At 40.5% G+C, this 18,238-nt stretch overlaps 1 protein-coding gene and 1 long non-coding RNA gene across 15 annotated transcripts in view; one reads left to right on the top strand and one right to left on the bottom strand.

The window, feature by feature from the left end:
- The window catches only part of LRRC7 (leucine rich repeat containing 7), a 172,062-nt gene that overhangs the window by 90,916 nt on the left and 62,908 nt on the right, over positions 1-18,238 (bottom strand). For all 14 annotated transcript variants that reach the window (XR_014169417.1, XR_014169418.1, XR_014169419.1 and 11 more), the window contains 4 exons: positions 15,260-15,377; positions 8,876-8,954; positions 6,431-6,520; positions 4,063-4,119 (listed from right to left, as the gene is read on the bottom strand). Coding sequence is in view for 11 of the 14 variants with exons in the window: in XM_081915429.1 (XP_081771555.1) it covers positions 4,063-4,119; positions 6,431-6,520; positions 8,876-8,954; positions 15,260-15,377 (344 nt within the window). In the remaining 3 variants the exon portion in view is untranslated. The remainder of the gene's footprint in view (positions 1-4,062; positions 4,120-6,430; positions 6,521-8,875; positions 8,955-15,259; positions 15,378-18,238) is intronic.
- LOC309372142 overlaps positions 10,766-18,238 on the top strand; it is a 56,328-nt gene continuing 48,855 nt past the window's right edge. Inside the window, exon 1 of the long non-coding RNA XR_014169422.1 lies at positions 10,766-10,940. This is a non-coding gene — a long non-coding RNA (uncharacterized lncRNA). The remainder of the gene's footprint in view (positions 10,941-18,238) is intronic.

Raw genomic sequence — 18,238 nt, 5'->3', positions numbered from 1 at the left:
AACCAAAAGCTGACCTAAGTACGTGTTACAGGAAATGTGAGACTTCTGTGAAGCGACTCACACATCTCAGCAAAAAAAGCACAAGACATGTCCTAATTGCATCCAGTTTTTCCATGCCTCATTCCAATTCATTAGCTGCCATGTGTACCTTGCTAGCAATACAGAACACAGCTTTATGTGTTTCATTTCCCAATGTTAATAGGAGGATGTAGGCCACAAGCAGGCACACCCACAACCACACGCCTTTCGTGATACTGCCTAACTGCATCTTACACCAAGCTCAATTTTCAATTTCATTATGAAATTAAAATACTTAATTAAAATAAAGGAATAGTTCTACAGGAGTGAAGGTATATTTCTACTCCAGCAAGTTGCCATCTAAGGAACTGTAAATTTCGCATTATAAGGGTCTGCTTTTATGTTCTGGTTACTCTGATTGGAAATCCCAAAGACGGTATTTTTAACTGTCCCTTTCCAGCCAACTTTTTTTAATGCCAGCACACACCATAAGTAATCATGACAATTTATAAACATCTAATCATTAATTCAGACAGTTGCATTATCTTCAATCAATACTGAGCTGCAACCAAGCAACACAGTCTCAGAGACATGTCCCCAACAGAATAATTTGGGAATTACATTTTCAGTGAATTAGCAATGTCCTTTAGCCAACTGTTCACATTGCCCCTGACCTAGGTTAAGACGAATGCCTTTCCCTGCTTAATGTAAACTACTGGTTTTTATTTTTAGCTACAGTACTTGCATCTCTCTATAAATGGGGCAAATTGAATAGAAAAATTGCAAGTACAAATAGAAGCTTGACATTGTATATAGTGAATGGAAGATTAAGATGATAATAAGAATGCCTCAAAATTCATGGAAAGGGATGACTCCTATACCCTATTGCTCTTTAAGTACTATCTTCTGGGGATATATGCAGTATGGAAGCAAATTTGTTTTGCAAAACATACTAACCAGGGTACTAATAGAAACACTTGTAGTAGGAGATAAATCCACCACATGCACACTTTGCAATCTTTCCCCCTCATTTCCCCTCTTCAAATGACATGGTCACTGCTGCTCTCAGAATCTTACTTAGGAGTAGCAACAGTCACTTTCAGCACAATCTTATGCATTTTGAATACCTTTGTAAGCATTCTATCCAACCTCTTCATCCAAATAGGCATTGATCTATTGGGGAAAGGTTCTGGTGAACCTTGCAAAATATATGACTGCACTGTTGAAGAACATCTGGACTGCATCCCAGCACTCTTTTCTTGCCCAGCAGATGATCCTGTCATCTGTCAGTTAGTGTGGAAAGGGCAGGGAGCTTTCCAAACTGCCTAGCAGAAGGTCAGCACTATAATATAACTGTAGCATCACTGCAGCCACAGCATTGACATTTCAGGCAAGGAAAGGTCACCTGACTAAACTGCAGTGCTCTTTCCCCCATAAATGTGCCCAGTACCTGTTAGATCGTGCTGTACAACTTAGTCAGAATACTCAACTGGAGTATATAATACTATCATGGTGCCTGTAAGAGAGTTGTTCCACCTGGCCTTTGGCTTGGAGCCAATTTGATTCCCTCCCTCTCTTTCTTTTTTCTTTTCCTTCTCCTCCTGCGATGAGGCTACATTTTAATATTTTAATGTTTCAATATTTTAATGTTGTATTTTTAATTTTGTTTTTAAATTGTAATCATTTAACTTGTTTTTATTATTGCTTGTAAGCCGCTCTGAGCCCGGCCTTGGCTGGGGAAGGCGGGGTATAAATAAATATTATTATTATTATTATTATTATTATTATTATTATTATTATTATTATTATTATTATTTACATCCAAAATCAAATAAAGTTTAATTTTTTATTTATAGCAGTGCATATCAAAGCCTTCAGTTGTAACAGAATGCAGAGAGAATGTGTTCACTGTTAAACTTTCCCATCCCAGAAACCTTTTTATTTATTTTGCTTTATTTTTATTTATTTAGCACAATACAGCAGGTTGGGCATCTTTCACTAGTCAGAGTAGATAACAACAGGGAAAACGGATCAAATGCCATGATAATCCATAGTTTATGATTTACTAGGAATGTTTCTATGTTTCTATTTACTCCACTGCTAGTGTGGAGAATTAACTATGATCCCTGGCTTAGTGTTACATCTGAACTGAGGATCATGGTTTGTTCCACCCATAACAAACCACATTTAGTAACCCAAGAACAAACCTTCATGGTTTGTTTGGTGTGAAACAAATCAGAAGTCCTAATTGCTAAGCCAGGATCATGGTTTGTTGCTCCTGCTCTCATTACGGGAGGTGCGAAATGGGAGCCATATGCATGTTTAAAGTAAACCATTTACCATTAACAATGGTTTACTCTGATGTATAGACACTCCCATTTTGGGACAGCTTCATTTTTTCATTTGCTTGGTGAGTGAAAAAAATTGGATCAGTGAGGGTTTTTAACTGTTTTGGCCTATAGATTCAAGGACAGCGGTCCTATTACAGCCATTCAAAGAACATATGGTGAGGGGAGCTAACGTGGCCAGAGAGTGCAGGGCTGTGCATACTACCCAATATCCCTTACAGACCTGATTAGTTCCACCATCAACCTTCTTGCATTGACCAGGAAGGACTGAAGGCATATTCTAATCTGAATATGCTTACGATCAGAAGCATAACCTGGGTTTCCTAATGCTATAACATTATAAAGGTAAAGGGACCCCTGACCATTAGGTCCAGTCGTGACCGACTCTGGGGTTGCGGTGCTCATCTCGCTTTATTGGCCGAGGGAGCCAGCATACAGCTTCCGGGTCATGTGGCCAGCATGACTAAGCCGCTTCTGGCGAACAAGAGCAGCGCACAGAAACGCCGTTTACCTTCCTGCCAGAGCAGTACCTATTTATCTACTTGTACTTTGACGTGCTTTTGAACTGTTAGGTGAGCAGGAGCAGGGACCGAGCAACGGGAGCTCACCTCGTCGCGGGGATTCAAACCGCTGACCTTCTGATTGGCAAGTCCTAGGCTCAATGGTTTAACCCACAGCGCCACCAGCGTCCCTCTCCTGTAACGTTATAGGTGTGTGGAAAAGATCACATTTCAAACCTTCTACCCAATATGCAAAGGCCCAACGCTGCAGTTGGAAAGGATGGGGATACTGGAGGCAGGGATTACATGTGTTTCAACATAGCCTTCCCATGTGTTTATGCAGAAACTGATATGTCTGAACCAGCCTTATTTGAGCTCAGAAAAAGTACTGCCAGAGAGATTAAAACTCCCTTTATTCACATACAAAGCCTCTCCTAGCATTACCTTTCATAATGGTGCTCAGTCTTGGTAATTGCTTGATAGTTATTAAAATGACTCTGCTGCCTAATTTTAAAAAACGTTGGGGTTTTTTTTTTAAAAAAAAGGGTTCAAACACAAATGTAATCTATGTTATATGCTCTCTGACTCATATATCCTGGGCTTTGAAATATAGATATTACGCAAATATAATCAGAGCTGCCAAGTATTACAAACAAGTTGAATACTTGTCATAAATGCAAAAAAAAAAAAAAAAAAGGTGTTTCATCATAACCAGATTTAGTAACAAGAGTTTGAAGTTGGTTTACAAACACTTATTAAGCTTGCTGGTTTAATCACGATCCTGCCTGTGCATGATAGGAAGTCCATCCTAAGTAGATGGGCAAAGTTACCAAGATTGGGAAGTAAGATTGGTTTTCATCAGCCAATTGAAGGCAGCTGGTACATACAAGCAAAACTATTATCTAGAATACTAGAAAAACATGTATGTGTAACGGATGTGTTTACCAATGTTTGGGTCTTACCCATAATTTATCAAATTTTGATTAAAGTTTGTTAGAATGTGTATGCTTTTTAATTCTTACCTTTTACTCATTTTTGCTTACATTTATAGCCATTAATATATCCCCCAGTGGTACAATGTTCCAAAATAGAAACAGCAGCGGGAATCACACAACAAAACAGCACAATTCATAACAGAAGGGGGGGGGGGACAATTCTTTGAATATTTGAGGTAACTAAAATATATAAGCACTTACTTTGGTAGAGTTTTCAAGTGATTCTCTCGTAATTCCAATATTCGTAATTTAACAAGTCTAAAAGTATCAAAATTTAAAAGAGTATAAATTCAAATTAGGAAGTCATTCAACATATACAAGAATTGCTAATAAGCTATTTGTTTTAGCATAAATTATGCTAGCCATATATTTGCATAAAAATTATCCAATTCATCTGGCCAACCTCTAATGCAGTGTTTCCCAACCTTTTTTGGGCAAAGGCACACTTGTTTGATGAAAAAAATCTCGAGGCACACCACCATTACAGCCCCGTGACGTCAGCGCGCAGCGTCACGCCGGGAGGGACGCACGAAAGTGTAACTTTCAATTTTTTTCCCCTCCCCCTTGCCGGGGAACCTCCAAGCTTTGGGGGTGGGGGGGGAGGAGGCAGCAAAGCGAGGGACTGAGGGACTCCTCCAACGACAAGGGTTGGGGAAGAAGAGAAAGGGCTATTCCGCTCCAGTCACGGGAGGGGAATATGTACTGGCCCAACTGGTGTGCGGTCTTCGGAAAGCGGGGTGCGGGAAGGAAGCCTAGGCTCGGGGTCCACCGACCTCGGCGGAGAAAGGCAACAACCGGAGCCGATTACGAGCCGGCGCGTGCGTGCAGCGGCTGGCCTCAAGCTCGGGAAGCTGCGCGCGGCGATGTTGACGCGGGGCGCGCGAGAGCTTGGGGCGGGGCGGGAGAGAGAGAGAAAGAGTTGGCAGCACCAGGCGCTGTTACTTATTGCACTGCGGACGCTGCCAGCAACTGCGGTGGTTGTGCGGCGGCCGCCGCCGCAGAACGTCCTCGTCAGTCAGCTGAGCTGCCTGGCGGCGTAGGGAGCCGAGGGGCGGGGCTTCCTTTCTGAAGGAGCTGAGGGTGGGGGTCCTCCGGCGCCTTCGGTGAAACGGCGCCGGCCCAGAGCGCTTCTAGGAGGCTGCCTTTGTGCGCGACGTAAAGCCCTCTTTCCCTCCCTCCAGCCCCGTGTCACATGTGGAAAAGGGGGCTGGATCCAGTGACGCAACTTGGAAAACTGTTAGGGAAGCCAGAGCAGGAAAGTGAGTGGGAGGCGGCGTCACCGCTTTAACCCACGTTTCCTTTTTGAAAGAGAAACCAGTGTTTCCCAACCTTTTTTGGACTCGCTCGCGGCACACCAGGCAACATCTCGCGGCACACTAGTGTGCCGCGGAACACCGGTTGGGAAACACTGCTCTAATGAGAATCACAGCCATATATCTGTAGCTGAAAAGCAATGGCTTGAAATTATTTTTTGCAGATTATTTAATTAAGACAAATATGCTGACTCTTAATATTCAGTAGATATTTGCGGTTCTAGAATTTTATCTAACTTCATGACAGTGTACATCAGCTGTGATTGCCGGCTGTGTTCTTCTGGAAGATCCTGACGAACCACAGAGAACCAATTAACAGGCATAAATGAAGAATGTTGAAATAAACGTTGCTATAAATGACGGTTTATAAGGTTTATTCACTTCATAGCTAACAGAATAAAAAAAGAACATCCTACACATGATTCAAGACATCATATATTTTAGAAAATTGTAGAAAATCAATCAATGAATTTTGTTTCTGTCAGCTAAAATAATGAAATCTACAAGAAAGGATTCTGACTAAACATCAGGAAGAACTTTCTGACAGGAAGAGCTGTTAGGCAGTAGAACAGACTCCAATGAGAGGTGGTACTCTCTCCTTCCTTAGAGGTTTTTAAGCAGAGCTTGGATGGCCATTTCTCATGTATGATCTAGTTGAGATTCCTGAATTATAGAGGGTTGGACTAGCTGACCCTCATTGTCTCTTCCAACTCTATAATTCTATGATTCTATTAAAAGAGAAAATTAAGATAAGAAGAGGCGTCCTATGGGACACAAGAAAAAGAAAGAGAAACTATTCTAATGCTCTCTCAAGGATCCCAGCAAAACATATTCCCACAATGTTTGTAATTTTTGATAAGGATAAATACACTTGTCATCCTCAAACAATGTAATTTCATATGAAATATGCAAATGCTTCCTGTGTGAATCACACACAGTTGATTCTCACATAACCACTGACAGCCTAAGGCTCTCTCTATGTATCTAAAGCAAAATAAACTGATCTCCCTAATGTTTAGTCAGAATCTCTTTTCTTGTAACTTGAATCCTTTGGTTCACGTCCTACCCTCTTGTAGCAGGAGAAAACAAGCTCGCTTGATCTTCCATGTGACAGTCCTTCAGATATTTGATGATGGCTACCATATTTCCTCCTAGTCTCCTCCTCCTCCTTGGCTAAAAACACCCAACTCCCTCAATCAAAAAATTAAAATCCACATGCTTTTTCATAAAAGGGAAGTGTCACAATTTGTGCTTACCTTCCAAAGTTAGCTGGAAGAAATTCCAGAAAGGCATCATTTAGGTAGAGCTGGGTCAGGTTTAAAAGCTGCGTAAAGCCATCTGGGAGCCTAAAAAACAAGTTAAAGCTTTAGCTTTCATACTATTGTTACTATGGGAACAATATAAGTAAGTCCCTGCAGATACATATCCTAACTCACACCTTCATTGCTATACAGTGAATAGATAAAATATATTGAGCTGCTTCTTAGATCTAACATTTTGCCATCTATTGCAGCAAATGATACACTATCTTGCTCTTTTAGGTTGATATTTATGCACCTAACTATTTAATATTACATCATCCCATTAATTTGTCTGTGTAAGCTTTCTGGTAGTGGATTTAATTTTGAAATTACAAGCAAATTATATCAATGACACTTTTTACAACCTCTGGAATTAAACATTATTTTTACTGTTACCAAGAGAACATACCATTTTATGCAGAATGAGTACCATGCTCTATCTATGAAATGTGCTGCCACCCCCACCCCACCCCCACCCATAAATGACCATAATAATTCTTATTTGGGTTGTGTGTTACATCTTCTTTGAATTAGTGTAATTGAATGACGGAGCACTTCTTGCCTGTGAGAGGTGGCAAGGTCTCCCCAGAGTCTTGTGATAGGGCTATCATGGCCAGAACAGCTGAGATCCCCTGGCAGGACCTCTTCTGAAGGCGGGCGGGCGGCAAAAGTCTTTGCTCCCCCCTGCCTGCCTTCCCGGGAGAGCGGAAAATGCAGCGCTGCCTTCCCGCTTTCCGCGGAAGGCAGGCAGGGGGGACAAAGACTTTTGCCCCCCGCCCGCCTTCGGAAGAGGTCCAGGAAGGCCGGCGGGGGCGAAAGGCTTTGCTCCCCACCGCCAGCATTTTAAAAGCGGTCCGGGATAGCAGGGAAGCGCTTCCCGCTATGCCGGACGGCTTTTGAAGGCAGGCGGGGGGAGCAAAGACTTTTGCCCCCCGCCAGCCTTCAGAAGAGGTCCTGGACCTCTTCCGAAGGCGGGCGGGGGGCAAAAGTCTTTGTCCCCCCCTGCCTGCCTTCCGCGGAAAGCAGGCAGGGGGGAGCAAAGTCTCTCTTATTGTGTGAGAGACAGGGAAATGCAACCCTGTTAATTCTGCTCAGTATCTCAGCGGCTATTGATATTGTTGACTATGATATCCTCAAGTGAGATGGGTATTAGAGGCACCATATTATTATGGCTCCATTCTTACTTTCAGGACTGTGTTCCAAGAGCAGCACTGGATGAGTACTCCATGGTCCCCTATCACTTGTGCTACAGGGTTCCGCAAGGTATTATTCTCTCCCCAGTGCTATTTAACATCTATATGAAGCCACTGGGAATGGTCATTAGGAGTTTTGGAGTAAGGTGTCACTATGCTGATGACACACAGCTCTATTTCTGCATGACATCTGAAATCAGGAGAGGATGCAAAAATGTAGTGGTTGCCCCCATGGGGACTAATAAACTTTGCTTGAATCCAGGGAAGGTTGAGCCTTTTTTGGTGGGTGGCTCCTGTGCCTGGGAAACAGGGAAGAGATTCAGCAGGCTTCTTCTGTTTTAATCTTTAAACATTTGCTAATAACTTTTCTGTGTTTCCAAGCTCATGCAGGCAATTAAGAAAATATCTCTCTGTAGGAGTTGATCTCTGATTTTTAATTTTTATATGTTTTTTATTATACACATATTTGTTTGATTTGTATATGAGTAGCAGCATGACAATACTTTTAAAAATAAAAGTAAATAAATATAATCCTCCTTAAGCCACTACAAGCCCCAGGGATTGCTATGCCTCTTTCGGTTCACACCCATGTGGATTCCTAAGACAGAGTTTACCTTTCTCAAAATTTTGAGCAAAATAAATCAATGGTCTGACTTGGTAAAAGAAACTTATCCATGTTCCTAAAAAGTGCTGGAAAATGGTTTTTATAAACTGGGAGCTTATCGTCTTCCTCATATTGGGTTCTCCATGGCATCAGCCTTCATACCCTCTTCAATAACCCTAAAAACTTACAATATTGAAATTTTGTTTGTGTATGTTTTTATAGAAATAAATCCTAATTGAAAATAAAAAAACAATATAGAAAACTAAATCAGTACAACTCTTAAAATGTGTCCACCTTTTTCCCTAGCACTCACTGCAGAATTTGCTGTAAGGCTATTTTACACTTCACTCAATTTCTTCTTGTTGTTGTTTAGTCGTTTAGTCGTGTCCGACTCTTCGTGACCCCCATGGACCAGAGCACGCCAGGCACTCCTGTCTTCCACTGCCTCCCGCAGTTTGGTCAAAAATTTCTTACATAGCTTCATTATAACCAAATGACAATTCCATCCATGTGTTATACCTTCACTTTACATTATATACATTAATATGCAAACCACTGAACATATATAAGAGGAAACATTTAACTTCATTGACAGATACTCACTTAGAAATAGGATTGACACTGGCTTCAATTATTGTTAAACACTTACAGCACTTTATATTTTCTGGGAAATCTTGGATCCCTAAAAAGAGAACAAAGATGTATGTTATCAGGGAAGGAATACAACAAATGATTGGTCTTTAAAGTACCTAAACTCTCATTTTAGTCCTAAGCAGATCACAATTCCACACATTGTAGTAATTATATCTGAGCTTTTTAAAAATTATGGGTATGGCTAGGATTGAAAGAACTCTATCAGCATGTGGAAGAACTTCTGTAGAGGGATCATATCTAACCATTTCCCCCTCTAAATGCCATCCTTTATACTTCATTGGAAGTCTGTTTGAAATAAGGTATTGTGCCTTGCAAAAGTAACTACTAAGCTATAATGCCTTTGAGCATGAGCAAATAAAGTTCCTGTTTTGTTTTAAACATGCCTCATCCTTGCTTCTTCTGGGCGAGGGCTGAGTGGTCACGGGTTCCCCTTCACCTATATATAACATCTTGTTGCTGGTAAACAAATACACTACCACAAACAGTCAGTACCAAAACCTCTGCTGTGGGAATACAGGGATGTGCTATTAGCCAATAACACACCCTAAACAGCATCCATTTTACCCAGCAATTAATAAATTGCTTTAATCTAGAATTTAGCTAGATTATTTAATGATGTAATAATGAAGAAACTTTCTAAAGTCTAATAATCCAAGGAACTTCAGTCAAACGGCTCTTGACTGGGTGGTTGCAAGACTGTGGCCTTCTTGGCCATGAGAAGCTGAATGAGGACTGAAAAAGCAATACATGATTGAAAAATGAAGAAGAGAGCTAATTGAAAGCACACTGCAATGTTACAGGACCAGCTGGTGTTAATACATAACTACCTACAACTGCAAATTATGTGCCAATAACAGAAAGATCCCTGCTGTTCTTACGCCGTTAGTAAAGGAAGAAGAGTGCTCTGGCGGGTGCTACTGCCTTTGCTTGTACTTGTATTAATATTGTCTTTCTTCTTAGCCCATGACTCATCACTGGAACTTACTTATGTTAATTTTTTTATTATGCATGTCAAGGTTATAGCCTGTGGATGTTTATTCTGGAAATGAAATAGAGTAAATCATCTGAAAGGTGGATAAAATGCAAAGGAAGTCACCAAGCAATGACACAGAAAAACAAAGTATCAAAGCTGAATTTATCACCAAGGACTAGGAGACTGTCCTTATTCAAGGACTCCTTGTCTTTGAAAAGGAACAAACTTTTCTAGCATTTTTTTTTTAAATCTCCTAGCAAACACCTTTAGGTACATAGGACAGCTTGAATATACAGCACCACCTTATCCCCACCTTCTCTTCAGGTAAAGCAACCATATTACTCTTGCTGCAGGTGTATTTTGCACATTATCAGGCAGGAAGACAAACACGGCACAATTGTTGCAGGTCACTGCAGTAGCTCCCTCACAGTCCATGTCTCTTGGTCCTACATACATTGTGAGTCAGCACTCCAGGCTTTCCCCTCAGACTCCTCTGCTAAACGCCCCTGTTTACAAGTCTTTGTCATGAGAGCTTCTTCACATGCTGGATTTCTTCCTGTAGCGTTCATATTAAAAGTGCAGCACAGAGGTGTAATGATGGGAAGATACAAAGAAGTCAAAGCTGACAAATTGGCTTCATGTTGGCAATTATCAGAAATATGGCTGAAGGTTGGCCGGACGTAACCAGATGGCGCTCTTGCCTCCTATGGCTTGTGTTCAAAACAGCTGTTGTGCTAAAATGGTGGCGCCCATGAGGCGGCAGCAATCCATCACAGCATCAACATCTGCCTTGGAATATTTTTTTTCTTTTCATTTTGCTGCTGCCGCCCTGATGCTGAGCAAGCTCTTTCCCTGTTATAGATGTGGGTCCCAGTCATGATTTTCATGATTCCTTGAGGCGATCCTGAGTGCTGAAGGGAGTGGCTGGCTCGGAAGTAAGTTCTATAATGGGCAACACCAAGAGGCAAGAGGAGAAAGCTGACAGCCAATATCAACCCCTGGACTGAATGGACATAAGAAGGCAGAGGAGGGCTGAGTAAGGTTAGTGGGGCACTGCCCACTTGTCCTCATGGACTAACCTTCACTATTATCTTTTATAAAATATGTTTTTTATAAAAATCTGTAGAAGAAGGTGGAGGTTGTCTAAATATGAGTAGATGTAGAAGCCCTGGAGGCAGAGGTGAGATACCAGTGCAACCATTACCTTTGTGGAGACTCCTGGAGATGAGGCCAATCTGAATGGGAGGGCTCTGAATTGGTAATGGTATGGGCCAATGAAGAATAGAAGACATTCCTGGTACTTTGGATGTCATGAAGTCGTTGAGATGAAGGAGGCTAAGGATTCTGGTCAGAATTTTTTGTAGATCACCCAGCAATAGAGATATTTCAGACTGAGAACTGCTCTCCAGACTTTGTGGTCTTTTGGGGGAACTACAAACATGATCAAGTAAATGTCTAATGAGTATTCTTTGGCGGTTCTATTGCTGCCATCTTGATGAGATGTTGTGTGAACAGGTGTGTGAATTTGAGCTTATTTCTACGGTTTAGCATGTCATAACCATACAATTGAATATGACATGAGGTTCTCCATCATGAACCATGCTTGACCCTGGTACCACCCTGATCTCAAGGGTCCTGAAAATATATCATACCCTGTAAAGACCGTACATGTAAAACTAGCTACCATTAAAATCTACTTAACATTCTGAATGGATGCTTTCAAGCTAATGGTGGTACAGGAGGCAGACAAAGAGATAGTCTGGTTCAGTTAATCACTTACTATGATTACAGTTTTTCTTTCACCTTTTGTTAAAGCAAAACACAGAGGGGGAAGCAAACAGGATAGCCAATTTTAGTCATTTTCTCACTAGGAAATTAAGAGTTCTTCCAAACTCTTGATTTGAAAGATGGATAAAGTGAGAGTGGGCAAGCACATATTCATAATTTTGCTAGACCTTGTAAGTCTAGCAAAATATCTCAAAACTTTCATTGTTGTGTGTATGAATACATGTGAGTGTTTAGACATGCATGTGGGTTCATGATACATGTGTAACAGCTAGACACAGTCTCTCACAATCTAGCAACTGGAGGGTGAAGCAGAGTGGGGTGATGGGATGAGCCAAGGTTGAGGGCAGTTTCCGAGGTTCTTGGGGGGTGGGGAGCACTGGTTCAAGGAAAGATGCTGTGGAGAGGTTGACTTTTAAAGCAGCACCTGCTTCCCACTGTTGAAGCCATGTGTGCCATGGAGCATGCTGAAAACTGTGGTGCATTCATGGTGGCTTCCACTGCTGTCCTAGATATCTTCAGTAAGGTGTTGCGGATGCATGCACGATCCTGTTATGGAGTAGTGAGAAGATCCTTCACCCATTACATGAGATGCTGTAGAAGATGCATGGATAGACAGTGCTATTGCATCATGAATAGGCCTAAGGGCAAAATCCAGTCACCTGTCAGAGGTATCATTTAACTAAGCATCTCCATCCTTTGGTAACAAGTTCTGATTTGTCCTTTGATAGGGTCTTTAAGAGGTCCATGAAATCTGTATCCAGTGTGTAATGCTTATTGGCAAAGCTGTGCTGACTTCCTGAATTGCATGGGAGCATTCCACTTCAATTTAGTGACTTTTTTGAGAACCACTGGAGTGGGGACAAGTTGGCTGAGGGTCTACAGTGGCAGGAAGGGTCTGCACAGTGTCTGTTTTCTGCTGATTTTGAAAACAAGCCTAAAGTGGCTAGGGCACAGCGTAACAATGGCATGCAGTGAGCATCTTGAAACATCTTGTCTGGTTGAGGTTCTTTAATTACGGACCCTTTACTCCATTCATCATCAACTGGTTCTGTCAAGGTGAACGGATATAAAACCGTGGGCTGGGAGGTTTTGGCATGCATCTGTATTGACAGATGAAAAAAAAGGATTAAGCAAACATGGAGCAAAAAAAAAAAATGAAGAGGGGCCAGTCTATTTCCTGTAAAAGCTACTGGTGCCATTGTCCACTAGAGGCGCAAGTAAGCCCAATGCAGTGATGATACACTGGCAAGTGAAATAAGCTGAGAAAGTTTACATTAAACTGGCTCTAAAATAAAGCAAGCATTGATCGTTGCAGAAGAGAGACGATTTTACAAAAATAAAAATAGCTGCAGCCCTAAAGGTGCACTGAACATAACATAATGTTAATTGTAATGATACATCCTGTGCATTATGTAACACTTCTATTCTGACACCATTAGACAAGCAGAGTGCCCAAATAGATAGCAGCAAAAATTAAAGAGAATCAGTTATGTGCTTTGGTGTCAGAATATATCCCTTTGAGGTTTTGTTCTGCTCATGAAACTCCCCTGGGCACTTAGAAATTGCTTAGCTTTAGTCAAGTCCTATTTTGAAGACTATATTAAGCTAAAGTCTACACAGCACACAGTTCTTCCTTCCTCTTGGATACCAATCGTGCCTGATGGCCATTGCAGAACTAGTCAGATTCTGCAGGAAGGCACTGAGCATGGAAACACCTAGAAGTTCCTCACATGTTTCCAAATTACACCTATTGTGAGGCGGAAAAAAAGTACAGTCGTGATCTAAAGTAAGCATATGAAGCATTATGGTAGCTATGTTTTATCTTTCTAGAAATATATAGAATTCTGTAATTAACAGTTTGTACAGAATGAAACATTGTTTCCTGGCATCTTAAATACTGAATATACAGTATCAGCAAGGATATATAGGCAAGGACATTTAATAAACTGGCTAATGCTTACAGATGTTCTGATCTCTCTCCCTCCCGCCCCCCCAAAAAAACACTTTAACAAGACTGGAGGAAATATTCCCTCTCCTTCTGGTTGGTATAAAGGTCAGAGTGCTTGTTTCTCTGGAGGGAGCGGGTGGCACCATGGTCTAAACCACTGAGCCTCTTGGTCTTGCTGATCAGAAGGTTGGCAGTTCGTATCTGCACAATGGGGTGAGCTCCTGTTGCTCTGTCCCAGCTGCTGCCAAGCTTGCAGTTCGAAAGCATGCCAGTGCAAGTAGACAAATAGGTACGGCTGCAGCAGGAAGGTAAACAGCGTTTCCATGTGCTCTGGCTTCTGTCTCGGTGTTCCGTTGCACCAGAAGCAGTTTAGTCATGCTGGCTACATGACCCGGAGAGCTGTTGTGGACAAAAGTCGGCTCCCTCGGCCTGAAAGCGACATGAGCGTTGCAACCCCACAGTCACATTTGACTGGACTTAACTGTCCAGGGGTCCTTTACCTGTTTTTTGTTTTGACCTTTCACACATAATGCAAAACACATGAGCATGGATGTTTCAAGAACATGATCATGGCTTGTGTTACTCCCCTAATTTTCCTGCTGCTGGGTGCTACGAACTAAGTCATAGCTTTACTTTGTGTGCTATCCTAAATGTCTTGTCCAGACAAACTCAAGAACAAACCTTGATTACCGCTCATTATTTGTCTCACTGTAATGCAAAATGTTTGTCGGACAGCATTGAGGAGAATTATTTAAGCTAACCAAAGTTTCCAGCTCAGGCACAAACTCTAGCTGGTTTAAACCAAGAGGCATATACTGTACTTCCAATCACTGCTGATTTTAATGCTGTATTTTTATACTGCTGTAACCCGGACCTAATGGTGAAAGGTGAGTAAGAAATTCTAATAATAATATTAGGAATAAACTGTTCTTCAGGGTAACTGAGAATTCTTTTAATGCTTTCAAAAACAATACATGAGAAAAAGGGTCTGAAAAGAAATTAATATTTTTAGCATTCTTTCCATCTCAAACCCTGGTTTAACAAATGATAAAAATGTGGCATTTCCCCATGTGCTGATTTTACTTTATAATTAGAAATAGACATAGATGTTCATTATAAATCCATCCTACTATTGATACACACACTGCTCTCCATGTACATGGTCCTGGTTCACATGACTCAGCAAGCTTCAGTTAATCTAAAATGGTGACTCCCACATTATGCAACTGCCCAATTTTGCCCCCGTGCTTTAAATTTTTAAGTGGATTATAGAAACTCATTCATATCAGGTAGCCTTCTTCTAAACAAGGCCTTGGTTGATAGAGAGGTATTTTAAGATGAACAGCTTTTCATTATCTGAATTTTTTTTACATTGTTGCTTTACTTGTTATTACTGCTCCATTTTTTTATAAAAATTGTTGTTAGTGCTGCTGCTATTTTAAGTCTTTTATTATTATGTTTGTTTGCTCCAAAAGCTGCCTTGAGTGGGCTGGGGGCAAAAGGTAACTGATAAATTACTTTATAAATAAGCATGGTAAAGGTAACTCTTACTTCAACCTTTCCATTGGTTTAAGTTTGTGATTCTATGATAAATGAAAAGGAATTGACAGACATTTTTCCTTACCATTTTTACTGATGTCAAGTTCTTTGAGATTCACTAAACTGGCAATGCTGGTTGGCAGGCTTGAAAGGTCATTGTCTGGGATACTCAGTTTACGCAGAGCTTGACAGTTGAATAATTGCTGCAAAAACGAGAGAAAATTGGTTATGATCCTTGCTTTAAATTTTGGTCTAGTGTTAACATTTAGAGGCAATAAAATAAAGCACATTTGCTCATGGCCAGTAAGACCCAGTGTACATGAGGTTGATCTCTAAAGAGCAGCAGAACATGCTCCCTTTACATGTCCCTCCCAAGAGTGAATCCTTCAGCTCCCAGGGAAACTCAGTGACAGAACACCTGTTTTGTACACAGAAGTCCCATGTTCAATCCCTAGCATTTCCAGATGGGCTTGCTGTCTGAAACCTTGGAGAACTGCTGCAAAGTAGTGTAGAACTGAGCTATAGGCAGCTCAGTATAAGACAGCTTCCTACGTTCAGTTGCAGATTAGAGATACAGACTTCTTAATGGGAGTGATTAGAAACAACAGGCCTACCAATTACAGAAAAACTGGCACACAAATGATTAGAGGAGTGAATGATCTTAGAGACCTAAGAATAAGATATTGTGCTGGTATACTATGAAACTTAGGTGACAATAAATCTGTTCTCCTTGTAAGATTTTGAAACCATCTCTTCACTTGTTCTGATATGTTTATAAAACTAAAAAGGGAGCAGAACTATAATTCAATGTGACCATAGTCCACAATGTTAAAACGCAAACAATGTGTAATTAATACTAGTGCTAAAATGCTGGTGAACAAACTATGGACTAACAAAACTCACTTTTAAAAAGCATTCAGTGTGAATTAGCATAGCTACCTCATATTTTATGATAGGCCCGATCATCTATTAGCAAAGGACAAAATAAAAATATTGCTCCAGAAAGTCTGAGAGCTACTATACAGAGACCATTAATTTGGGCTGGTGAATGAAGTAGCTTAATGCAAGCCAATTTACGCTAACAAAAGAGTTCCTTTTGGAATAATTCTGTCATCTGCTTTTCACTTTGAAAGAAATGGCAAGTAATGGCAACAATGAGGCAGAGTGAGAAATGCACTCACAAAGGAATCAAATTACTTTGAAGAGCCTTTTAAGATATACATTTTCTCAGGAAATCTTATTTAACTCTAAGAAATTATGATGGCATTGAACATTAAGACTTTAATGGGCATAACCAACATGCAATATGTACTTATTTCTTTTACACAGGAATTCATATGCTGCTAACTGCTGAGCTTTAGGTCACCCATCTATTTTGTAGTTTTTCAGAATCCTAGCTGCACAAAAAAAAAGTTCCCAAGGGCTCATAGACTATAGAACAGGCTTCCTCAACCTTGGACTACAACTCCCATGATCCCTAGCTAGCAGGACCAGTGCTCAGGTATGATGGGAATTGTAGTGTCAAAACATCTGGAGGGCCAAGGTTGAGGAAGCCTACAATAGAAGAAGCATTTGGATCTAGAATTTAAGATTATTCTCTCTGCTTTAAGAAATAGCTCAATGGACAAACTATGTTATAGCTTGTTAAGATTTGGTGTATGGACTATGTAAATGACCTCACTGGCATAAGAAAACATATTTTATAATCAGTGTAGTGGTTCCACAGAATGAGAAGCATAGAATTAAGTTCATGTACATTTTTATGGGTACAGCTAAGGTAACTAAAAGTTGCAAGTTTTCAAACTACATGTTCTTAGCATAAGTGTTCAAAACGGAGAGGCGATGAGCTTGAAAAGTTATTTTTATTGATATCAATGCAAATCTCAGCTAGATGAATTAAGAAAAAGGCAACATTATTGTAGCATGAATCCTGGGGGCAGGGAATGCCTTTTAACCTGCATTGTAACATCCTGGCAATTTTGCCACAGTTGCTGTCCTGGATCAAGTGAGGAGGGTCTAATCTGTCTACTATCTACAGATAAACAAGCTATATTACAGCACTGCCAAAGTTATATTATAGCCCTCAAGTACCTTTTATTGTGAAGCTAAGATGGTGCATTCATATCTTACAGGAAAAAATGTAATGTAATGTTCTCAGGTTCATTATTAAATGGAAGGTGTCAGCATATTCAACAGCATTTTCTATAAAGACTTCATAGATTATCACATATTTTAATGAGGTGCTGTACTTCTCACTCAACTATCTATTACGCACAAAATTATATTGTGATGTACTTGTGGCCACATGTTAAAATTCCATGCTAGAATCTCTTTTTAAAATGTGATAGTCGAGATGACACATTTTGTGTTCTACACACACACGCATCGAGAAAGTAGAATTCCTTTTTTTTAAAAAGTATCTTTAAATTATTATTAAAAAGTAACCATATATTATGATTAAAATGAAGCAATAACTCTGAACTATCTACCGACAAATTGACCTCTATCACACACCATTTCATCTCTATGAGGCAGAAAAATATGATTTGGTATCTGGAGTCTTCTCTATCAACAGATACATACAGCTGAGTAAATGACTCACTTCTCTATATCACTTTTCCTCCAACCCCCTGGAGAGTATAACTAAATTGCTTCTCCAGTTATAAACAATTGCCCGGTGGAGTGAATAAACCACTGCACTGAGCATCCAAATTTGGCTAAAGAGGCAAGAAAAGGGGAGATAGTTTAGCAATAGAACAATACAGAGTTGGCAACATCTACCCAAGTCAAGCAGTTTTAAGTTCCTCCACTGAAGTCAATGAGACTTAATAATTTGGAATGAAGGATATTGTGTAGCTTTTGCTAGAGTGTAAATGTAAAGATTCGGCTCCATATAAAGCAAGGGCCACTGCAGAGGTTGTTCCCTCCCAAACAGATGCTACTTACGGTACATGGTAAGAACTAACAAACTGGCATTTGGTAATGTGATACTGGGGCACTAAGCACTCCAACAGCAATATGCAATAACGATGCCACAAAAAGAAGTGCTTTTCACGCACGTGTA

This window comes from Podarcis melisellensis, assembly GCF_964234715.1.
Source record: "Podarcis melisellensis genome assembly, chromosome: 6".
NCBI classification, from domain to species: Eukaryota; Metazoa; Chordata; class Lepidosauria; order Squamata; family Lacertidae; genus Podarcis; species Podarcis melisellensis.
This window is presented reverse-complemented; position numbering and strand designations above follow the sequence as displayed.